Source organism: Brienomyrus brachyistius, chromosome 18 (assembly GCF_023856365.1).
Source record: "Brienomyrus brachyistius isolate T26 chromosome 18, BBRACH_0.4, whole genome shotgun sequence".
In the NCBI taxonomy this organism is placed as follows: domain Eukaryota; kingdom Metazoa; phylum Chordata; class Actinopteri; order Osteoglossiformes; family Mormyridae; genus Brienomyrus; species Brienomyrus brachyistius.
Genome location: NC_064550.1, coordinates 19327512 through 19352692, shown reverse-complemented (window position 1 = coordinate 19352692; position 25181 = coordinate 19327512). Strand labels below are relative to the sequence as shown.

At 47.8% G+C, this 25181-nt stretch overlaps 2 protein-coding genes across 2 annotated transcripts; one reads left to right on the top strand and one right to left on the bottom strand.

The window, feature by feature from the left end:
• Positions 1–910: 910 nt before the first annotated feature.
• On the bottom strand, positions 911–6924 carry LOC125713448 (histone H4 transcription factor). Its single transcript, XM_048984583.1, has 10 exons — positions 6781–6924; positions 6272–6443; positions 5624–5853; positions 5366–5477; positions 5116–5268; positions 4714–4791; positions 3724–3844; positions 3458–3596; positions 3251–3375; positions 911–2310 (listed from the first exon to the last, which is right to left on the bottom strand). Exons 2-10 carry the CDS (start codon positions 6432–6434, stop codon positions 1938–1940), a joined length of 1494 nt encoding a protein of 497 aa, XP_048840540.1. The 5' UTR covers positions 6435–6443; positions 6781–6924; the 3' UTR covers positions 911–1937.
• A 1443-nt stretch (positions 6925–8367) lies between these two features.
• c2cd2l (c2cd2 like) lies at positions 8368–23364 on the top strand. The gene is made up of 15 exons (XM_048983953.1): positions 8368–8782; positions 9537–9921; positions 17460–17555; positions 17707–17826; positions 17999–18109; positions 18288–18401; positions 18792–18894; positions 18979–19111; positions 19198–19262; positions 19830–19951; positions 20563–20734; positions 21287–21388; positions 21927–22060; positions 22785–23034; positions 23120–23364. Exons 2-15 carry the CDS (start codon positions 9577–9579, stop codon positions 23344–23346), a joined length of 2094 nt encoding a protein of 697 aa, XP_048839910.1. The 5' UTR covers positions 8368–8782; positions 9537–9576; the 3' UTR covers positions 23347–23364.
• The last annotated feature ends 1817 nt before the right edge of the window (positions 23365–25181 follow it).

The window sequence follows — 25181 nt, the reverse complement described above, 5'->3', positions numbered from 1 at the left end:
TTGGTGTTGATTGTTTGGTTCAGGTGTGCTGGGAGCGAGTGAAAAAGTGGACTCTTTGAAGATCCAAGGGGACTATTTCCAAGACATTCTTGTGTAATCCCTAACTGGTTCCACCATAAATCCAGCCGAATCAAGTAAGGGAGATAGTGACAGAAGGTCTAAGAATTTGCTAGAGGGGACAAGTAACACTAGAGATGTTGCGTTTGCGCATCATCACATCACTGTCCTGATCAGGCACTTGTATTGACACCCCAAAAGAGGACCCAAGCAAGGCTTTCCGATGCCTCACACTGCATCAGAGCTGGACACAAGGCCTCGGACAATGTAGCACAAACGTGATCTGATCACCTGCTGATCTTTAACGACTGATTAAAAATACATGCATATGGAGCTGAACACGCAGAAGAGGGACCCCTAGAGGACAGCAAACAAACTGCATATAATGGTAGACGATCCTGTAGACTCCGTTTTAAATGAAGAGCATAAAAATATGGTGGGCACTCATACGGCAGATAAGTCCATTACTTTGCCAACCTGCCCACTTCAGACAAGCAAATGTGTGCAATCTTAGGGCTTCCTTATGCAATAAAATGCCTTTCCTGTCCTGTCATCATATAAGTGGTGAAACCGAACAGCTGATACCAAAAAAAGAGAAGAGAAGCTGACCATACAGGCGAGCAGAGGGACACTGCATCACACAGCACTTTACTCAAGCATGAAACAAAAAAAAATGTAACTTCCGACAGACTTGTAAAGCATGAAAATCCTATTTTTAAGTTACTTTGATATACCGGACACGTCTACTTGTTAGTCATACTTTGCAGCAAAATGAGAATTCACAGTTCGGCCCGAGGCTAATAAACCCCCCCCCTCCATTTAAAAATAAGAATCACCACCAGAGGGCAGTATATTAACATGTTGAAACCAGAACTGTCTTTATTGAAAATTAAACCAGTCGGCCCCCAGGGATTGTAACAGAGGTCAAAACAGATTTCGTTCGTTTTTCAGCAAACACCGCTCAAAGAGTTTGAAAGCACAGAGACCCTCCACCCCCCACCATCCTTGTGGCTGGCAAGAGAGCGCAAAAAAAAAAAGAGGAGAATGGCACATGTGACCGGCGTTTATGGAGCATCTGACCATCTCTGGGGCGAAACTCGGGTCTGACGCTCCAGCGAGGTAGAACATATATGCGGTATTGTACATGTAGGGTGACAGGCGCCCCCTACTGAAGTAAAACAAACACGACTGCTAAAACACACACACACACACACACACACACACACACACACACACACACACACACACACACACACACACACACACACACACACACACGCGCAAACCTGCTACCGCTCCATGTTAAGAGGAACAAAACCAGACCAGAGAACAGCGAACCCCGCTTTGTCAAGATATCCGGGTTGCGACGGATCTCTTTAAAAACTGACAGCCGAGTTCCATCAACTAACAGTCTTAGATGAACAGCCAAAACAGAGCTTTCCGATCACAAACAAAAAAAAAAATGCCGGAACAGAACTTAAAATTCATGAGGATGTGAACCCCACTCACTACAGGCATGTGTATGGTGACCTCCCACAATCATTAGCGATGCTGGGGGGGGTGCACGGTCAAAGCTGCTCATTCCGTGGAGAGAGAGAACTCCATCCTCGAGAGCCACTTCACGTCATCATGGTCACACGACCACGGTGACCACGGCAACAGCACCAGACCAATATATTTCACAGGGAGGGAAGTCCATGGGAACGATGAACCAATCAGTGGGGCCTCAACTTTTCCCTGAAACCACCATTTGGATTCGTAGTCATCAGCAGGGATTATTCTTAAACTAAAAGTTGTTTAAATTCAGGTACTTCAGGTGCAGCCCTGTGCCAGTCAGCGGTCACGCGGGAGGTGCGTTCAGGAGAGTCACATGGGGGCGTCTACACCACCTCCATGCCCAGCTGCTGAGCCGTGTTCTGGAGCTGCAGCATCACGCTGTCCTCGCTGATCTCTGGCGCCCCCTGGAGGCCTGCATCTTGCTGGAGCGCGCCATTGCCGCCACCGCTCAGGATGTAGTACACGGCGTCAGCCTGCCCGTCGACACAGCCTTCGGGATGGGTGTCCGTGCCCGACTCCCCGCCCACAGCCTCCCCACCACCCAGCACGATGCCCTTCAGCTCCCCAACGCCCGCCAGGCTGTCAGGGTCCCCATCCCGCGCCTCCTGCCGCTCCTTCATCAGCTGCTCGGTCAGCTCCACGCTCTCGTAGCGGATCAGCTGCAGCCTCATGAAGCCATCTTCATGCTCCTTGTACCTAAGGTGCAACGTGGGGGGGGGGGTGGCTTACATGTAAGGATGTAAAAACTACCTCCAACTATGTGAATATGGAGGGGATTAGCGCTCAGTTTGTACTGAAGTTTATTAATATAGAAAATAAGTCTATTTGTTCAGTCACTGATTTACTCATTTATCTGACACATTTATCCAAAGAGACTTGCAGCCGAGCAAAGGACTACCACCTAATTCACTTCAGGAAGGACACCGAGTAACGACAGGGCTTGTAAACTATCATTTTAACCATTTCAATTAAAAGGACCCGGAATTCACTTAAGCACCGAGTCCTTGCTGAGTGCTGATTGGTCAGTCCCCTATAATTATGCATGCGCCACTAAGGTTAATGTGAAACAGCTGGGCGAGTCTTATAATCAAGGAGACAGACCAGTCAAAGCACAAAACGGACCAAACAATTTAGCCAATCATGGGAGCCTTTAAAGTTGTTTGTAAAACCTGATGTTGCTCATAATTCCCTCCTGACACCCTAATTACAAGTTACGTGTGGTCCCAGGGACTGGAACCCACAATCTTTTGTGTTATTCATACAGTGCTCCACTTGAGCTACAGGATTTTCCTGCCTTTCACGAGAAGTCCCTGGCATGAGAAAATAACTCACATTTGTGGCTATATTCCAAGTGTCTGTGTGTGTGTCTATATATTATATCCAGAGATGCAAGTTTTACCACAGCTCTATCAAGCTATCCACACAGCTCAAACCCAAACTGTGGTTTGGGGGCGTGGAGCCAAGGTCTGATACAGGGTCAACCCAATTGTTTTTGGGGCCCTAAGAAAAATGTGATTCAATTAGTAGTCATTTGTCATATTCCTCCCCATTCCGAGAGGCTGATCAGGTATGGCGCCCCCTGGTGGCTGCTGGGATCAAAGCATGCCTTTAGCTGGCCCTGGCCTGACCAGCTCACCTGAAGCGGGGGTGTCCCGAGGGCCACTTGAACTGGTGCTTCTTGCGGAGGTGCGAGGTGAGGTTGTTCCCCCGGGTGAAGCACTGCTCGCACACGTGGCACTTGTAGCGTGGGACGAAGTCACCCTGCAGAGACGTCAGGACGTCAGACAGCCAGTCGTGTCGCCCCCCAGGGGCGCATACCAGTAACTGCGCCTCACACCCTCACCTCGTGCACCTTCTTGTAGTGGGACTTGATGGAGTGCAGGGAGCGGGTGGCGTAGTTGCAGTCAGCGAAGTCGCAGTGGTAGGCAGGCTCGCTGCTGTGCGTGTCCAGGTGCTTGCGTAGGTCAATCAGGTTCTTACAGCTGGGGAGCAGCATCAGGAAAGATATGGGATCAGGGTCACAGACCATGAGTTCTTACTTAACAGCTATCTGGGTCAAAGACTCAATCTGGGGTCGAAGGTCAGGGGTCACGAGGCCGGAGCCTCTACCTGTACTCGCAGTACTCGCAGCTGTATGGCTTCTCGTTGCTGTGGCGGAACTTGACATGATTTCGCAGCGAGGAGGGCGATGGGCACGTCATGTCGCACAGAGGGCACTTGTAGTGGTTCACTATAGCAGAGGGGGGGAGGGAAAAAAAGAGGGAGGGGGGACAGCCAATCAGAGCGCCCACTGCTATTTCGCACACGCTGGTGACTGGCCGGAGTCTGCGCGAGTGCCGTGTGATCATGCAGAGTGCATGACTAAGGAACAACCACAGCTGAGCTTGAAAGCACAGAAACTGCACCCCCTCCCACCCACCATAATTACGGCATCGCATGAGGGCACAAAAACCGCAGAAGGATGGCACATGTGGCTTGGTACATGCACATCCGGCGCAGATATGCTCCAGCAAGACCGGTCAGACAGCCCCTCCCCCTAGTCTGAGCCAAAAATAAACAAAGCTACTAATTAAGCAGGACACTAGGGTTATTACGGTATATGATTTGCCACATAATTCTGTGTATGTCTTGGCATTTTGAGCATAATTTGAAATTAAAGTCAAAGCCAAGATTTCAAAACACTGGGACAGCATTTCTTCTGAAAATACCGGCAAAATACCGTATACAGTTTTATAATGTCTGGACAGTATCGCCGAAGCATAAAGGACACACATCCGTAAAGGTACATTTCTTCTCTCACCTTCCACAAACATCTATAGCAGCTGCATTATTATTTCCCCGTCTATGTGCCTAGCAATAAAATTAAAAAGTTTGGGCCTATGGAGTTTATCAGCCTGCAGAGAGAGGACTCCTTCGTCCGTGTCCTGACCATCATTGTTTCTATACCACCAATCAAATGCCAACTGGAAACACAAAGCAGCAAACCCTCGTATGTCTTGCCCTCTTGTTCCGTTTCGGTTTTAATTCTGATGCCATCATGACCACGATACAGTGAGCAGGACCCCCCCCCCCCCCCCCACGCATGACGTCAGCACTGACCGTGGTTCCTCATGTGGTCCCTCAGCAGCCTCTCAGTGGCGAAACGTTTGGAGCAATGTGAACACTGGAACCTCTGACCTGGAAGGCAAGCAGACACAACACCTAGATACATCACTCCCGGGCTCTTATGTCCGACCCCGACCCCCAAATAAATAGGGTTGCAAAACTCTGGGAACTTTCCATAGGAATTAATGGGAGTATGCGGGAATTAACGGGAATAAACTGGAAATTTGCAAAACTGCAGGTCAATCAATAACGGGAAAAAAAAAACCATCTTGACGACATTAACTTCCACTCCTTCGCAACCCTACTTTCCATGGAAAGTTTCTGGAAAGTTTCCATCCCTTGGCAACCCTAAAGAAAAAATGCATATGACAAGGTGGCCTGGACGCCGTCCCTCACCCTCAATGGCAGTCTGCCGGCGAATGTGGTCGAAGAACTTTGTGTTGTTGGCGAACATGCCCCCGCAGGTGGGGCACGCCACCACCTTCTCCTGCGTGTGACTGCGCAGGTGCTCCCGCAGTTTGAACCGGCCCCTGAAGGTTGCCTCGCAGTCTGCGGCACAGGCGTAAACATGCAGATCCCTTCTTAAACTTTTGGGACAGCCTCCGCAATCCCACCGACCCCCACAGCTCTCGGTGGCCATCCTCACCCTTCCAGCCGCAGTGCAGCATGCTCTCTTCCTTGCCGTTGGACTTCATCTCCGTGCAGAGTCCATGCATTTCTACGTGTCGGTAAAACCACTCGGGATTCTCCAGCAAGGTCTGAGCCACAAGTACACAGTGAGAACTGGACACCCAGATCAGAGCTCCATCATCACATAGGGCACCGATATTTACTGAGACAACCAGACTCAGGAATTACACGGGATAAACTGACGTACATTGGCGTTTCAGGCCACCCCACTCACCTCGCAGTGTTCCCACTGGCACAGGAAGTTGTCAGAGATGTCGGGCACTATATTACGATTCTGCAGGCCCAGTGCGCAGGATCCTAGATCAGGATGGCTCTCCAAGACCGCCTGTCCCCACTGCTTCAACTTGGTGTGGTAACAGTGGAAGTAGACATGGCGCAGAAGCTCCCCGGGACTCTCTATCGCACAGAAGCCACATTCACGCCACAGGCAGCTCTGCTCTTCTGCTGCAAGAACAAACAAGAGACCTACCTCACCATGAAATGAAAAAAAAAAATCGCTGCGCATGAGAATATTACAATTCCACTCTCAAAAACCGAAAAGAACGAACGTGATCTCTGCGTTTTACGACTATTCAGACATTCTGCACACATCAGCTATTTAAAAAAAAGTCTTCAGAGTACACAACTGAGCTTTTCGATTCAAGTCCGCACACATATTCATATGTAAGAGTTTAATTACCTTGTAAACAGTCTGTAGGGTTTGCAAACTACCCCAAAGCTTTTGATGTAGCCAATTTTAAGTATATAATAGAATTATATAAATTTGCCGTATATTTCCTGCCTGAGTCTGAAAGCGTGAGCGCAACCCTGATTTTGTCTTAAACTGGAAGAAAAAACTTTTGGCGGTAATTCACGAACTAACCCAAGGCATCGGGTTCCTCATCTTCCAGTTGCAGCGCCTTGAGATGCTGTTCCACGTGCTCGCAGAAGTCCTGCATCCTTTTAAAGGACTCCTGACAGGACCCCCACTCACACGCCAGCTCCACCGACACATTCTCCCGCCGCTGCCTTTTGCTCGGCGCCATCGCTCGGTTCTGCCCGAAAACAAACTAGGCTCAGTTAAGGAAACATTTCTGTGGCACTCAGCCCCCGCAGCGTAAGATGAGTCTCCGGCTAACAAGAAAGCGATTACACTATGCATTTAAAAAGCTACTCTCTTGTAAACACCGCGCTTACAGAAGCCACGTAGTATTTTACTACTGAGATGTATTTCTGCGAGTAAACATTGTTTCCGGCAAAGTGGCACGTAACGCATGATGGTGAATGCTCATGTGACTGAGCACTCTTTCAGCGTGGTACGTATTGCAAAACAACCCATAATAAAATGCACTGATTCCCAGACGTTAATATAATCAAAGATAAAACTAATACCTGTCAAACAACTGTTCTGAAAACCTTAATTTAGCTAGCTAATGACAAACCAAGTCAACAACACTATCCATTGCATTTCCTGCTTGGTCTCCCGCACTCTTAGAAATAAACCAATACAACACGACCCTCAAGTAACTAGCCAATGAAAGACCTTATGAGTATAACTGACATAAATATTTGCCAGTAAAAAGAACAAGCATGGGAGGAGTCTTTCGAGGCACGCGGTACGTCTGATATTTTGTTCCCTTGACTACATAGCAGGTTTCTAATAGTTCCCATTGACATTAGTGCATTAAATTAATTAACATTCTTCGGTAGGTCAATTGACATCCAAATTATAATGTTAACCAAATGCAAATATTTTAATATACATATAAATAGCTTTAGTTTTCGTTTTTGGTTGGTTATATGAGGTGTCTATATCTAATATATAAATTATTTAATCCTTAACGATACTCATAACAACATAGGGTACATAGTTTTGTACTATAGCATCTTTTTCTTTTCTCTTAGCTTAATTAAGCAGAACACTAGGGTTATTACGGTATATGATTTGCCACATAATTCTGTGTATGTCTTGGCATTTTGGGTATAATTTGAAATCTCAGCAAATAAAAGTCAGACAAATTGCCAAGATTTCAAAACACTGGGACAGCATTTCTTCTGAAAATACCGGCAAAATACCGTATACAGTTTTATAATGTCTGGACAGTATCGCCCAACGCCTGGACAGTATCGGTAGGTCAATTGACATCCAAAGTGTAATGTTAACCAAATGCAAATATTTTAATATACATATAAATAGCTTTAGTTTTCGTTTTTGGTTGGTTATATGAGGTGTCTATATCTAATATATAAATTATTTAATCCTTAACGATACTCATAACAACATAGGGTACATAGTTTTGTACTTTAGCATCTTTTTCTTTTCTCTTAGCGGTTGAATAGCATAAAATAAATGTATTTTAAAAGTTAACAGACATATATTTTGTAATGCTAAAGACTAACAACAACAACAGGCCCTAATAACAATAAACAACTTTCACAACCATTACCTGTTTGATATGAAATATAGATTTCATAATACAATACATAAAAACTTGATGCACCCACAACGCATACCTAGACTGTGTATTTTCTGTACAACTACGCATCGAAAGTGAGAACACTAATGCCAACGTTCACTTTGACGGTGCTTGTAACGTTGGTGTAGCCTATCAAAGCTATCGCAAGTCGGATCAACCAGCCACACAGGTGACAGGCAATGTTTTATATCCACTACTTTTATTAACAAAGAATGAGCGAATAATGTCCCAGAACTGCAACGCCTGTAGCCTTTACACACGCTCAAAGAGAAATATATATTATGTAAGACACCTGTCCGCATTTTACAGCGCCATTATTTAAAGTAATTTAATTTCACTCCAGATCAGTTATCTTAATTTAAACGCTGTGACATAAGTGTGCCCTTACATGCAACGGTATAAGCCAATATTTAAGAGCCAGCCACGCTGTACCGGTGTTGAAAAGGCGCTCTGTCCCTTTAACTGGGAGTGTTGCATGCACGCTGCTTTCGCTGCGATTTGACAGCGCCTCTGTTGTTGCGCATTACGGACTATGGCGCTGCCGCTGCTGCTGTTACTGCTGCTGGAAGGAGGAGTTCAGTCGCTATTCCGGGACTGCCGCTGACAGGGACGGGCATCGGCGATTGAAGTGCTTGGTGAAGAATAAGAGAAACGAACACAAACCGTGATCACTGCAATCGCTGCCAAATAAACGAGCGGCGGCAAGATGGATACACGCCGGCGATGACTCAGGATAGAAGCGGAAATTAAAAAATAGCGTTTAATATGATTACTGACACGATGTAGCCAGCTGGCGTGATTACAAAACAATGTTCCGTGAAAGCTAGACAGTCGTGCTGTTAACTACAACGATTTTTCAGCGCTACCACTGGATTAATGGTAGCAAGATACCTGCTATTTCGGAAGGAAATAAAACGGTAATAATTCCTTATTAGCCCTCTATTTATAGGCTGCAATGCTGTTAAACACAAACGTTGTTATCGTTGGTGATTGACATCGAAGGGGTTTAAATGCGGGCAAGCAGTCTTTGAAAGTGGATGTTACTCTGGCGTTATTGACCCGCCGCCTTTACTTAGTCGCCAAAACAAGACGCAGAAATGGAGGATTTGTTTAACGCGATTAGATGCTGAATCGGCCACGGCAGTAGCGCGTTAAACGATACAAAACCAAATAACGCAAGACCGGAACCTCTGTGTCTCCGGCACGTCAGTCCTGCACTGTAATCGTGGGAGTTTTTCGCTCCGCAAGCTAATTCAGTGGCCAAGGACATACGGAGAAGATGAGATCGAAATTGTTTTAATTAGAATTTAATTATGAATGGGATATCGTGTTTAGGTGAGATGTGGTTCAGTCTGTCCACGCGGCGTTAGTTCGTGAGTAGAGCGCTGTGTTGCTTTGAATGACTGGAGATACCGGGAAAGTCCGCAACTATTCCGAGCTGACTTAAAATGTCAAGTGTCTGGCTAATTTTAATGGTGGGACTATATAGCTGAATAAAATATTGTAGGCCTACATTCTTTACTCGGGAAATAGAAAATGCTTGAACGGCTGCTTGTATGACACATTTCTAGGCTACATAAATGTTATATAGGGTATGATACGTACAAAGTAGTATGCGAACACCACAAGTTTCTGACATTCAAATAATCAGCTTTCTCCTTTTCCCCACAGCAGAGTACTTCGTTGGAATATATGAAATCCTCCGGCAGTAATGCTTCTACAAGATATTAGTTGGATGATTCTAGTGACTCTGTTCCTCACTTCCCTGCTGATCGTGATTACTTGGCTGCTCCAGTATTCACGGACCATACTGCGCGCCCGGAGTTCCAAACCTGCCGGCCAGAAACTTAGGAAGAGCCCGTCGTGGGACCAGATCAAGGTCGGGGGCATTTGGGGATCGCTGCAGAGGCTGCGATTCGGACGGGATGTGGGCGGAGGTGACGCCGAAGCGGCCGAGAAGGGCTTGCTGTCGTCGCTCTTCTCTTTCAGGACGTTCCGGGAGGGCTGGCAGCGCGCTTGGGTGCGGGCGCTTAACGAGCGAGCCTGCAGACACGGGGTGAGTCTGATCCCCGAAGCTGCCCACTGCTGCTCTTATCATTTGTCTCACAAGAGGGTCGGTGTGTATCTGCTGAATACAGCAACAGTAGCGGTTGCATAAAGAGTCTTATACGCCCGGCATGCTCGATTTTAATAGACTGACCTAAACCCTGTTATAAGGGAAACATTGAAATCCTTCTTTAGAAAACGGTCAGCATTATATAGACATTAATGAAATGGTGACTAATTAGGCCTACACATTATAATATTCGCATAAAGTTGGGCAAATTTGACAGAAATCACAGTGCAAGCAATGCCTAGGTGCCGGTTTATTTGATATCTTGATTTGCATCTTTGGTAATTTGGTTATGCCTGCATGCAAATCGGAGAAAATAACCCGTCACGAGTTTAATGGTAACGATATATTGCATTACATGGACTGATACGCTTTGCATGCGGATGCAAGTTTGGTTCGATGCTTGGTCGGCAATTTGGGCCGAGATGCCCGACTGCAGAGAGCCAATGGAAAAGACGGGGGAAGCGCACAGAAATATCTCATTAGTCTGGCTGGTGGTGGGGGCGCCCTGCGTGCCTCGTGCTAGTAACAGACGTTCCTAATTTCTGAAGCCCTTCCCGGCAGATACTATTAGGGAAATCAGTTTATAACGTCGCGAAGATAAGAAAAGGCGAAAGCACTTTATTCTAGATGCCGTGGATCAGATTTAGTGCTTGTTGACCACGATGATCTCCCTCTCTCCCACGCTGTTAAAGCACGCCGTTCGGCCCCCCTACCGCACGGACCTGTTTTGTAACTCAGGATCGTGCGCTTAATTGGACACGCAGATAACAGCCCTGCTGTACCGGCCTCTTGCCTTTCATTTTTGCACTGGCGGTGGCTTTTTTAAGCGTATCGTAACTATGCAATTGAGCTGTGCTTATAAATGCGGAGCCGAATTATTCCCGGAGGTTAGAAAATAAAGCGACGAGACCTGGATCCGCACTGTGCCGCACGTCCGTACGCAAACTGCATGGCTCTGCGTTTCTGTGCTGAAGGATGGAGAGTCTAAAGACCTTGGCGCTCCATTCCACACGCTACCCCAGCCTCAGATACTGCTTAATCCTAGGTCCCTCAGTTTTACTTAAGGTTTGTTATCAGTTGTTGATATCTTTTTAGATGCTTGTCAGACATTAGCACTGAGACTAGTATAGCCCCCCCCCCCCCCCCCCCCCCACAATGACCCATTTACTAGTGGATATTTTTACATCACTCAAGGGTAGAACTACAGACCTCCACTGCCTGCTTTCCTGCTGTTCGCAAACCAACAGCTCATTTCATTGCGCAGAATGGGGGCCAAAGGGTGTGTGTGTGTGTGTGTGTGGGGGGGGGGACATACACCCTCCGCAGATACAGAGGGCTCTACATACCAGTGATGGGTCATGGTAAAAGTCCGGTAGGACCATTGGACTGCTGGGCCGGCCTGCAATGGTGATGATGGTGGATGCTGAGCGAGATGCACGTTCTCCTTATGACTAATATGTATACATTACAAATATAGTAGGAGGACCTTGTGCTGAAAGTGCTAATGGACTTGCCTGACACAATATTTCTGTCTGTGTCTTTCCAATTTTACGTTAATCCAGCTTCTCGAGGGTTTAGTTCAGGTAGTCAAGGGCTTGACAGAAGTCTTATGTAACCTGCATCTCGAAACTCTTTGCATCTGGAACGGCAGCGGCGCAAAAGCATATTTGATGCCACAGGATTTCTGGTTTCATGCCGGGATGAACGTGTGCGGAATGTCGCGCAGTGGTATGCCGCCGTAACCTCGGTAACGGGTGATGCTTGAACCGGCAGGGTGTGGGGCGACCTGGCCGTCTTGGGCGGCCCTCCGCCGAGTTCTCTGACGCCTTTCCGTGGAATCGGTCCGACTTGAAGAGCCGGTCTTGGTATGCTGCTCGACAAACAAAAGCCGATCTGCCCCCTTTTGAATCTTTCCCTTCCTGGCGTGCGCCTGCGTCGCCGTGAAAACAAACACCCCGGCAACGGAGTCGCCTGCCTCCATTGAATTCCCCCCGCACCGACGTATCCGCGGTTACGCGTGTCGTATTAAGCAGTAGCCGGTTGCAGTACTGAAACAAACAGATCACCTGCACCAGGTGAAATTACACAGGAGGCAGGGTGGTAGAATTATTCGGCTGTTTGTACGGGATGCAAATTCACCTCGTCAGTTTGTGCTGGTCTTTGTAGTAATTCTACATCTTGTACAAACAGAAAGAGAAAACTGGTTGTTAAACCAAGTTACAGAGCTGCTTCTTGGAAGCGCTAATGACTTGAAATAAAAATAGTTTTGTCTGTTGATTTCAGGCATCACGTGAGGCTGTCTTTGGGGGGGGGGGGGGGGGGGGGGATGAAACTGCAGATTTACTGCATCATGTGATGATATTATTAAACGCTCACGCCCACTGCCCTCTGCTTTTTGGGGCTTTATCTAAATAAGCCTCTGGTGTTTGGCCTGAATTATACTTCAGTTTGCAGTTGTGGCTTCTTGTCGGGTAGGTGGGGTTCCCCTTATTCCCCTGAGCCATACTGAATTTGTGCTGCAGTCATCCATCCATCCATCCATCCATCCATCCATCCATCCATCCATCAACCACCTATTTTGGACAGGGTCGTGGGGGAGGCAGAGTAGGCAAGGCTGGACTTATGCATGGGCTAATTTGGACTCTAGAACAAGGTCCCAAGTTACAGGGGGGCAGTTTTTTTTGTCATTCCAGCAGCATTTGATACTGTAGTTTGGGCACCAACAATGACTTTAGAGCCCAACTTCAACCCGGGGAATAAAGGGCATGAAGACTCTGGATGTAATGTCAGTCCATCACAGGGCACCAATGCGCACAGTCATACACTCGGGCAATTACAGATACCAGTTGTCTTTCCTGCATTGTCTTGGGTGATTTGAAAATCATCTATTAACTCAAGGATCGTTTTTTTAACTAAACATTAGCTGGAAGATACTTTGTCCAGTTAATACAGTCCTCACAATAATTTTAAAAAAGATACGCTGTTCTTTTTCCTTCTTGAACCATAAAGCTGAAATAACAAACAAATGTCAGATGTTCAGAATTCCTCTTTGCGCCGTCACTGTTGGTTAAGTGGACGAACCGGTGGCGTTTCCAGGCAACGTGACGCTTCTTCAGTGACATCAGATGTACACCCTAGGCAGGTGTGGAGCTTTTGTTTTTAATCAACTCGGAGCCCAAAATCACTGTCTGGATGTGTTACATGGTCTAGGGGAGGGCAGGGTCAGTTGTTAAATGGGGTCAGTTGTTGGAAGGATACGATAATCTTCCTAGATTCCCCAAGACACCACTAATATTTAGCAAACTAGTACAACTTTACTCAGAAGGAAAACATGTCATTTTAACATTTTAGTAAAATGAAGTGTGAAATAGTTTTCCTCTTCAAAATATTCTCCAAAAAGAGGGTTTTGTGTTAATTGATTCAGCAATGAGTGCCTCTTGTTGGGGATTAGAGGGAAACGGAAGCAGATGAGAGACCACTGTGGATTTGTGGTCTGCATAGGTGCCATCCTGCACGACCCATGCGCTTTTCTGGATGCAATAAATGCGACGGTTGCAGTGTCTGATAGGCCTTACTTTTTGGAAGCCACCAGCACCCTGCAATATCGCGTCTCCCCCAAAGTCATGAGGAAACCAGGTCATGTGATCCTCACTGCCTCCTCAACTATGTTCCCACAGAAGCGTGTGTGACGCCCTCGCAGTTTCCGCAGTGATGGGATTGGCTGAAGCCCTTAATTGCTGTTATTATCTTCTGTGTCATTTACCGCCCTGTCAGTAAGCTGCTGAGATGTTCTGAGGTGGGGGTGGAGCGCATGTAACATTGCCACAGCTGTGCGCCTCCCCAGGCTGGGCTGTGATCCGCTCCAGCCGTGTGATCTCAGGATTCGGCAGGGGTGTAGCTGCACAGCTGGGATGCGTGTGGCGATGGCGGCATGCGGATGTCCTCCGCACGTGCCCGCATTTACAGCGTGATCTGATGCCCTGCTTACTCACCCAAGCCAAGATTATGTAAAATAATTAAAACTTGTGTTGCGTTACGAAGGCAGGTCCATGAAATTGCTCACCGCTCACAGCTCACCTCGCTGAGCCATGGGGACAGAACTGTTCAGTGAACCGGACCTGTTCCGGTTACCGCCGGACCCGAATGTGGCCGTCTCCGTGCTCTAATTACGGGCTTGCCTCATGGGCTCACCAGGTTTTACGTTCGTTTGCAAGACTGTGATTCCAAACACAAAAGGCTTGCAGGTACTGTTAGGGACTCCCGCAGTCTGTCCGCTGAAGGAGAGCTTCAGCATCCGGTCATGCCGCACTGGAGAGGAGGGATCATGCGTACAGGCTCAGGGCGAGCTGGTGTAAATGTTTTGGTCGTGTTGTTCATGGTAACCTCACTCGTCTTCACCCTCCGTCCCCCAGTCCACATCCATGCCAGAAGCATTCATTTGCACACTCCTCCTACTGAAATATATTCCAGTTGGTCTCACACGCAAATTGTCCGTTTTTCTTTTGTCTAGTATAGCGTATGTCACAGGTCATGGTTAACAATATGATCGGTAAACACAAGAATGGAGTGTGAATAGCTGAAACAGGTTTTTGTTGGCCTTCTGGGGGTGGTGGGGAGAATGCAGGGGTGGGAGCGAACGGTTGGCGTAGCATGTAGTACTGTTCTCCAAGCGTGTTATGTCAGTGGTTGGCACAGCACTTGAAAACAGGTGTGAGCAGGTCAAACAAACGTATAAATAAAACAACCTAGACCATATACGTTTGGTTTTGTTTGCCTTAGCAGCAGGTCCTGGCAGAAAGTGTTTCTTCAACACCCCCCACCAAATTGTGAAACAAACATTAAGGGTGTAAGCACTTCTGACGAACAATTATCCAGCTGCCACTAATGGTGGGTACCACCAGGGTGCCTCTGCAGGGTGGTGACCGCTTGGGGTAGCATTTGCACTCCCCTTATGCTTGGCAGGCAGGGGTGGGGGGGCGTGGTAAGCCCACGGCTGGCTGAGAGCAGTCACATGTCAGGTGGGTCGAATCCATCATTACATATTTGGGGTGGCGTGAAATAATTTTTTTTTGTGATCCATACAAATTAAGCATAGTGTAAGTAGCTCTGTAAATTACTTGATGCAACATCACTGGAGTTCTTAATTACACCCCCATCCTCAGCCCCGGCTCTTCCGACTCGCGCTGATTCCTAAAGACGTTCCGGATGCTCCTGCTCATCCCACTCTGTCATCTCCATGGAGATATCGACGTTAAATGACTGAAGCGTAGCCGGCGTTTTCCTCAATTGCTCGTCACGATGATCGACGTGGTTCGTGACGGATGCGTCGCAGCTTGACGCCTTCAGGGAAACGGAGAAGGACCTTCGGCCACTTCGGTCACTGGCTCTGCCTGCTTAGTAAACAAAGCGGTGGGTTTGTGCTGCTTCCATGCAAAACTCATTGTGGAGGAGAATAGGCCCACCCTATTGGCTAGCTTGTTGGCCATTGTTTGCCTCATTCTGTTTGCCTTCAGCCTCTCTATACCTATATAAACAGAATTACTATGGTAGAAATGTGAACCAGGAGTCCTGACGTGACAATGTGTGAGAGAACTGACTGGTCGTTAACGTCTTGGCTGGTCTGTAATTATGTGGCGTATACAGAGGCGGGGTGACAGGGGTGCTGGTCCCAGCTGAAAGCTGATTGGCCCCAGGAGTGCTCCCTCCCCTGTTACTTATTGATTCAAAACGTATCATTGGCTAGTAATAAGGTGATCCCCTCAGTATGAAGGATATCCCTTCTTATTCCCCCAAGCTTATACCTCTTAGTTCCTGGAGGAGGTATCCCAGATAAGTCAGTTGTTAGAGAGAGGCGCTGTGATTTCTCTCTGGTGCCGTAAAAGCGACAGGTCACATGACTGTGGTTCTGTCACCCTGCTGCTCACAGTCGCATGGGACAGGAAGAGGGACGGCTGCACGTTTACTGACAGGCTGCGGTCGGCTCAGGCACGTGGCTCCGGGTCTGTGGGCTTCTGCGAGCACCACGAATGCAGCTGCGCCATCTAATGCATCCTCTGTGGGGGGGGGGGAGGGGGGAGCATTAATTTCGGAGCACCCGCACTAACTCTGGGGATGCTGTTAGAGAAAGCAGGGAGATATTTCTGGACTGTCTGATTGCCTGTTTGAGTTTGCGCAGCAGGATGAAAGAAGAACGGGGGAGGGTTTCTGGGCCTAAAGGCATCATCTTTTGAATTGGGTCTGACATGAAGGTCCCCCCCCCCACAGGACTGACCTGCAGTGATGCACAGTCCAAGGAAAGCACAAACAACTCCCACATCCCTTCCTTGCACATCACACCCAATAGTATCTCATCATTATAGTATGTAGCTGATTAATAAATATAATTATTAGAGGTAGCATGGTGTGCAGTGGGATGCAATGTTGCCTCACTCCTTCAGGGTGGGGGCTCTGAATCCTGCCCCTGCTCTGTACGGGGGGAGTCGGCATGTTCTCATATCACGCGGGTGTCCTCCAGGTACTCTGGGTTCCCCCCCCCCACAGTTTAAAGACATGCATTTAGGCTGACTAACATCTCTGTATTGCCTGCAGTGTGTAGTTATGTGTGTGAGTAGGTGCCCTGAGATGGTCTGGCATCCCCTGCAGGGTGTACCTTAGCACTGTGCCCTGGGACACCCAAAAAAGGTCCTCGCTGGTCCCCACCACCCTGACCAATTCTTGGAAGATGAATAGATGGATATAATTATTAATATTTTAGCCAGCGGTAAAATAAATGAGTAGAATTGAGGGAAATAAGATTTTGATTCGGTGGAATGGCTGTGATGTGTGGGCTGGAGCGAGGTTTTGATCACGTCAGGCAGTCACGTGAGGTGCTGCTGATGTCGTTCTCGCATGGGCACTTCCAAACACTCAAGAGGCTCCCCTGTAGCTCCCGGAAGGCCCAACGGGCATTTTTCAGCAGCTGGTCAGAATAGATGCGTTTTGAAATGTGGACATGTTGTGTACTCGGGTAACGGGGAGATTTACTTCCTCATGTGTTACAGCTTTGGCTTCAGTGCATGAAGGCATGGTATTCGACAGATGTAAAGGTGCCCAGTTGCTTTGAAAGTAGAGATGAGGCAACAAAGGGGCGGAAAAATGCACAGCTCGCAGCCGAGAGACTGAACCGGTTTGCACTGGCCTGTGGAGACAGAGCTGCCTGTCCACCGGAACGGATTCAACACCCGTAAACCCTGTTTCTCAGTTCCAGCTCTTAGGAATCTGTACGAATTCCTTGTTTGAACACGTCACGGTCGTAACAGAACATGAGCGATTAACAGGGCTGGAGAAAAAAACAACCTGGTTTTGTTTAAAAGCAAAAAGGCTGCCAGCAGCAGGAGGCAGATATTCATTGATGATGACCTTAGGTAAAATTACATAAAAGGCTTCTCTGTTCCCCGCTGGAAGCATCCCCTCTGACAGCTGTTCTGTTGCCTTCGCAGAGCTCAATACAGATCACTTTCAATGACAGCCTGCCTCTCGCTACCTCTGCGGCGATCAATCACGTGACCTGCACTGACCAATCGGCTCGCAGCATGGTGAGTACCGGCGGTAAGGTGCCCAACTGCGTTAGAGAGGGCTGATTTGAAACAGCCCATTCTGCACAAGACGGATATGAGACAGGGGGGCGTTATTCACTATATCTATCGTACTGAAATCCCTGCTCCCCCGATTCCCACCCACCTCCAGGTTTTGCAGTGTAATTGTTCGGTCGACACGGTAACGTTCCCAGTTACCGTCACCCAGCAGTCACCCGCAGCCGTTTCCATGGATACGTATCAGATCACTATAGCGCCGATGCAGGTCCAGGTAAATACAAATGAACGGAATTTGCATTGTTGAGTTTGCATCTTGTGGCGTTCATTGCAACACAACCCAGGGAACGAGAACCGAAAGCGACTCGTGGAGAGAATGTGTTGGGTTTTTTTAATGAAATAGAACAGCACCGTAATGGAAGGTGCACATCCGTGCCGTTTCACAGATGGAGGTTTGTCTGGAGGAGGTGGAGGAGGAGGGGCTTCTAGTGTCCTGGCATTTCTCCCAGCGGCCCCTGCTCTCCTTAACTGTGTCCCCTCGCAAGATCCAGAGAGAGGTCAGAGCTGAGACCAGTGCTGCAAGGACTTCTGTCACGTCTGATTCAGAGGGGCCATGATACAGTTGGCTTGCTGTCAGTCTGTTTTTGGCTCTTGGTTGCCCCCTAGCCAGTGTGTCGGGGATGGCAGCCTGGTCTGCCAAAGCTGTGCTGAGGCTATCTCCTCTGGCCCCTACAGGGGAATGACAATGAGCCCGACGTGAGCATGATCAGGGACTTGGTGAAGGACACACTCTTCAGCACCCAGCCTGCCATGACCGTCAACCTGAAAGCCTGCGTGTCCAGCTCGCCTGTGAGTGATGGGGGGGTGGCTGGACGGGTGGGAGTAACATATGCCATCTTGATTTAAATGTGTTAATTCGGGGTTTCTCTAGCTAGTCCTCGGGGACCCCTATGCCCCCAGAATTTTGCTCCCTCCCAGCTCGCTGCCAATCAGCGACACCGAATCCCTGGTACATGTGTACTGGGAGCTGGTAGAAGCATAAGTGTGGACCGTCTGGGGCTCCCCAAGGACTGGGTTGAGAAGCAATGTGCTAATTAATTAAACAGAAGTTAGAACCTGCAGGAATTATGGATAAATGTATCTTTCCAGAAAGTTCTCTATATTACAATGTTGACACTCCTCTGTTAGGAAGGTGAAATTCTTTCTAAAGATTAGCTGAATTGAATTCCAACTCTTCAGGTCTCAGGGGAGAAGCTGATCCGGGGGGCTTCCTCGCCGTCTCGGGGCTCCCCTGGGAGACGGCTGGTGGTCCGGCAGGTCAGAGTGACCAATGTGCGAAGAGGTGAGGACTGAGCCGCTCACATTCACCCCCCCCCCAGGAGCAGTGAGCGTTAATTGTTAATGGCCATCGGCGCTGTACCCACAGTAACCCAGGCCAGCGGTGCCGAACTTTGCTGCTGCCTGGACCTGCACCCGCCGGCCCTGGAGAAGAGGACGCGCTACCTGCCATACCCCTCCAGCCTCTTGGCAGGACTGGACTGGACCGAGGACGTCACACTGTAGAGTACCGCGAGTTCCCAACACTTTGGAAGGCCGTACACAGAAACTACATCCACTGAACGCTGGTTTATTTTGGGTTTTTCAGGGACCTGGGCCCCGAAAGTAAGGAGCTGAGAGTCCGGCTGGTGGAGCGCAGCGGCAAAGGGGAACGTAAGATGAGGCTCGTCGCAGGGGGGCATTGTATCGTGACCAGAAGGTTACCAGTTCAAATACCAAATGAGTGATTTGACAGTCGGGCTCCAGGGACTTTTTTTTTTTTTTACCACACTCTCTCTCAAACAAAGAGAAAACAACAATATACATGCCTGCTAAATAAATAAAATGTAAGTGTGGTAGACAGGAAGTGTGCACCAAAAACACTGTGCATCTGTGTGTGTCTGTATGGCTGTGTGTGTGTGTGTGTGTGTGTGTGTGTGTGTGTGTACACACACCTACACATGCCATACATTCACATATCTTGAGCATTATCAGCTGTTTTTTGTGCATCTAAGGCAGGAGTGGAGCTTAAGAATTTTTACTACCAGTCCAGTAAAGAATGTAGTCCAACATGTAATTTGTTTTTTTACTAGTCTCAGGCTCATATTCAGGTTTTTGTAGTCACCCTTCATCTAACTTAACGTCCAGCCCCGATCTAAGGAGACAACAGGCACTTGCTAAGTCCTTTATGTTCCATTTCTGAAATTAATATCATTTTCATAATTCTTTTTAATATGGTAGAGTTTCTGCCTGGCCACGCCTCCTTATCGCTGGACCCGTCCCAGAGGAATCTCATTGGTCGACACACGCTGTCAGTCGGCTCTGAACGCGGGCTGTTGCCCACTGGCGCCGTCTCCTTCGAGGTGGGTGGAAACCAGGCTTCCGAAGACCACACTCCTGCCATTTGTGCTGCGTCATGCAAACACGTCCTGTCCCTGCATCCTCTCTGTGACCAGCCGCAAATTTCGTTATATTCTGAATATGTATTTGTTATATATATTTTTGTTATATTCTAAGGCACTGTCATAAAGTGATAAAAATGTGCACAGTATTACTCTGGAAATTATGCAAGTGATATAAAGTTTCATGTCATTGATGACAGGGTATAATGGCTGAAAATGTCTTCTGGACTATATATATCTGATTTACTCCGTCTTTCCACCATAAATAGCCTTTTAAGCTCCAGCGTTCTGTTCATTACCAGAGCAGCAAGAAGAAATGCAAATCCTTTAGAAGTTCAATTAGTCCTGATTATTCGTGAAAATAGCCGGACAGGGGTGTATATGGGGGTGGCACAGGGGCAGTGGCCGCACCTGAAAGCTGATTGGCCCCCGAGGAATTCCCTCATCTTTCACTCACCGATTCAAAGCGTATCATTGGCTAATGTTATTGTGGAATCCCTCTGCATGGATTGTAGCTGACAATAGGCAGGCCAACGTCCCAGGGTGACTGTGCTGTCCCCCCCCGCCAACAGCTGCTGTTCCGGGAGCAGGCTGACTCCCGGGGTGGTGCCCTCTCCACGCCGCTGCGGCCCTCAGTGACCCCCACCAAAAAGGTGGAGATGGATCGCACCGTCATGCCCGACGGCACCATTGTCACCACGGTGACCACCATTCAGTCTCGACCAAAGCTGGACCGCAAGCTGGGTGAGATCTCATCACAGAATGTTCATGTGGTACTCCTCAATCACTTCTCGACCCTAATTGTATGTAAGGGTTATTGCACGACAAGCTGCGCATTATACACGCTTAAACACACCGCTACAGAGTCCAAGAGCCACCACCTAAATATTCGTATCTAAGATGCATCATTATCATGTTTACAAGCCAAAAATGCATTTATTAGTAGAACTACTTCTGCTAATTTGTTTTCATGTTTAATTTTGAATCATGTTATAAGTGTGGAATTTTAAGTAATGTTGGTTAGAATTAAGGATTATAATAGCACATTGATACACTATTGTGACCACATCTCACGACAGAAGAAAATTACTGCGCTGTGGTATAACTAATTTTAAGTGGTCAGCAACAATGTGGAGCAATCAGTCATTTAATGAAAGTGTATTATTGAAGAGAATCGGCACGCGGAATGGCTGGAGATGCGGGTGGGAGTCATTCGACACCACTTACTCGCTAAGTGTGATCTCCAGGCCAAGTGGGCTGCTGCGCCAGCCTCATTCATCTCTCCTCCCTCCCCAGGGGAGTCTCCATCTCGCTCCCCCTCCAAGGTGGAAGTGACAGAGAAAAAGCCCACCATCCTGTCAGAAGATTACCAGGGCACCGTCAGCCCCACCACTAGTAGTATGTCTGGGAACCATTCCCATAAATCATACTCCTTATTCATTCAACTAGTCACTTAGTACAGATTTTTTAAATTCACCCATTTTATTGATTTAAGACAATTTTGCGGTTTTAGTTACTTGCATAGTTAGTAGTAAAGCAACTTGAATGGATAAGTTGGAGGCTGTGCGTGGCTTAGTTGATCATCTGTGACCAGATGGTTGCTGGTTCAAATCCCAGGGTCGTCTGAGTGATGTCACTGTTAGGGCCCTGGGCAAACATCTTTACCTCCAATTGCTTTCTCAAAAATGTTTATGTAGCTTTAGATAAAAGCATCTACTAAATAAATTGTAAATAAGCGTAGGGTACAACAGCAGGACCCTTAATGGAATTTGAACCTGCAGAATAGTTATCCCTGGGGGGTCACATCTCAAAAATGGGGTTGAAAACACCCACTGTCCACGCCAGCTCGAGCAGGAAAGGGTGAAGTGAATTTGGCGTGTGGAGTAAGACGTGCGTGTGTGTGTGTGTGTGTGTGTGTTTTTCTGAATGAGTGCAGCCGACAGTCACCTCTCCAACGGCCTGGACCCCGTGGCTGAAACGGCCATTCGGCAGCTGACGGAGTCCGCCGGCAAGGCAGTGAAGAAGACGCCCACCAAGAGGAGCACGCTCATCATATCTGGCGTGTCAAAGGTCACCGTCATCGCCATCTCCCTCACAGCCATTTGCCACTGGATTCTATCAAACCTCTCCACTCCCTCTGCAATACCCATGGTTTCCCAGTGGGGAAACCTGAGCAGTAAATACAGAGTAATATGATTATTAAACTCTCTACAGGGATATAGTTACTGCTAATGACACTTTCATTCTTAATAACTAACAGCACCGACATCATGTATGACATCCCAAAGAAAATGGGTCCCCAGGAATATACCAGTGCACAGGCCTTGAAGTCCACACTGCGCCACATTTGCACTGTAATATCACTATTCACCCCAACTCCCTGTCACTGGAGGTCAACGCTACCCTGCATAGTAACTAGACTGTTGTTTCTCACCCTTTTTAACAATTTTTCTAAGTGAAACTATCTTGGTCGCTACACTAACTCATCCAGTTTCTTAGAGTGATTCATTGTTCGGCTAAGTAAGTACGTCCGATGAGTCATCCGCTATGAATGAGATCAGTGGACTGGATAACGCCATTGATAACTGAAATACTGGTTAGCACTGTTGCCTCGCACCTCTGGGACCCGGGTTCGAGTCTCCGCCTGGGTCTCATGTGTGCGGAGTTTGCATGTAGTGCATCCTGTAGTGCACTATTCAGTAAGACAGGATGGCTCACTGGGATTGGATCGTTAGACAGCCATTAGTGAGGTGCCTGTCTCTCTCTCCTGGGTAAATGGTCTGCTGCCCTGCAGGTCCCCATCGGGGAGGATGAGCCGGCCCTGTCTGTGGGCTACGCAGCAGCCATGGATGCTGCCCTGCAGGGGGAGCACTCTCCGGGCCCTGTGAACCATCACCAGAATGCTGGCACCCACGGCCACGTGCAGCAGGACACAGACGAGACCACGCCCTCAGATGTGTCCGAGCGGCCCTCCGTAGACGACGTGGAGTCCGAGACTGGCTCCACAGGGGCTCTGGAGACCCGCAGCCTGAAAGACCACAAAGGTGCCTGCGCCAGGCCGGTTAGCACTGCGCATCAGTCCCCGAGGCAGGTACTGACCCACTGATGGTCCTCTTCTCTTCTCCGCAGTGGGCTTCCTGCGCAGTGGCACCAAGCTCCTGTTCCGGAGGCGGCATCGGCAGAAGGACCCCGGCCTCAGCCAGTCGCACGAGGACGTCTCCAACCTGGGCAATGGCAGCACACTGCGCAAGAAGTCAGGCAGCTTCTCCCGGCGTCTCATCAAGCGCTTCTCCTTCCGGTCCAAGTCAAAGGGCAAAGCCAGTGCCAACGGGGATGCGAGCACCTCAGAAAACTGAAGAGTCCTTACCGTAAGATTTGGGGGGGGGGGGGAGGGTATTGGGGGAGGGGGAGGTCTCATAATCTAGGCGATGCAACGTTCTGCCCCGCGGTGCTGAGAGGGCGCCGCTACGGACACCTACAATCCAGCTATCAGAAGGGAAACCATTGACTCTGGGCCAGCGGCGTGGTGATATCTCCAGCTCTCCTGGTGCTGATGGAGATGGGCTCTTTCTCAGCAAGATCATGTGCCATTCAGGAGTGTCAGAACATGAGGTGCCTTCAGCTTCGCTACAGTCGGTGGGTAGAGGAGTTGGAGAAGCGGAGCGGCAAGGAGGCAGGGAGCTTCGACACGCGCTGCGATTCTTTTCTGCCACAGGCTGCAGAAACTGAGAAAAGCCGGCAGCTCTCGCATCGGCACAGAAGAAGGACGTCCTGCATCGCTTCGGAAGAACAGAAGCCAATTACTGCTCGTTCTCTGGCTCTGACTGGATTGTCCTTGACCAAAGGCAAGCCTGCTTTGTCACAGATCAATGCAGTGTCTGGCTGTTCTTCCTACACAGCTCTACCCACATCCTCGGGTCTTGCCTTTAAAGTAGGCCAGAAGGCCAATACTCTTTCCAGGACCTTGTGTTGAACTTTCTAGAAACTTTTGGAAATATCCTTTTTTTTTTTTTTTGAACAAGCATGTGTGTGTGTGTGTGTGTGTGTATGTATGTATGTGTGTGTGTGTGTGTGTGTGTGTGTGTGTGTATATATATATATAATGACAGAGTCTGCTGCTTATATGATCCAAAGGCTTGCAAATTAGCCATGTGTGAATCAGGAACAAAGGGAAAGATAAATAGCTATTTGAGCCATTTAACAGTAGGGGGCAGCAAAGTGGCTGGTTGGCATTTATGTGATCTTTTTTTTTAAGGTTTGCACTTTTGAACTATTACTCATTGTTTACAACACTGGAAAACCTGTTGTTAATGTAATTATTTATTGTATATCTTTTGTTTAGTGGTACACTAAATTGGTCTTCAATTAGACACAGAGTCTGAAAATATGGAATTATCTTTTCTTTATGCATAGACCTGTGTCTGTCGAACTGTAAAAACGGCACGTTAAGAACGGCGGCTGTAAAAACAATGACGGATAACGAACTTTTGAGCCAACGAGGTGGCATTGCAGGTATTGCCTGGTCCTTTGCTACGTATTTCTTAACAGTAACGTTTGTTAAGATTCATCTAACGTTTAAGAATGCAGCCACATATTCCTATAGCGATCGTGATCACTGTATACACATTTCATTGTACAGAGACTAATTTTTTAGCTAAAGAAATTGGGTGAGAAGCTTTTTGAATTGCAGACAACAAGCAATGGGTCATTTTTTGCAATTTATAAGGTGAGAGCTCAAAAAATGAAGCTTAAATTAAACAACTACAGGAATTATTCTGAATAGAATAACACTCAGAAGAGGCTAATTGGCATCACTACTTAGTCAGATTGCTTCCTTTAAAGTTTATAATTACTTCAGTAGATGCAGGACAATCCCTTTGACCTTGCGGGTAGTTTTCTAGGGTTTAATAAGGTTTCTTGAAAACAAACTCAGCTTCGCTCCATTCATGCTCAAATTATTACTTGTATATAGAAGTGGTCAACTGTATTTATATTTAAAACTATAGGGTCAGTTCATAAGAAAATAGGGAGTTGTTTAAATCTTTTCAAAAAAGATTTTTCTGTCTAATGTACAGTTTTGCTTCATTTTATCCTGGCCTGTCACAAGGTGTGTATCTATGTATAAGCAATTATGATGGCAACAGTTTGAAGCTAAAGAAAATCGGAAAGTTTGCAAATTTCCTATCCCAAA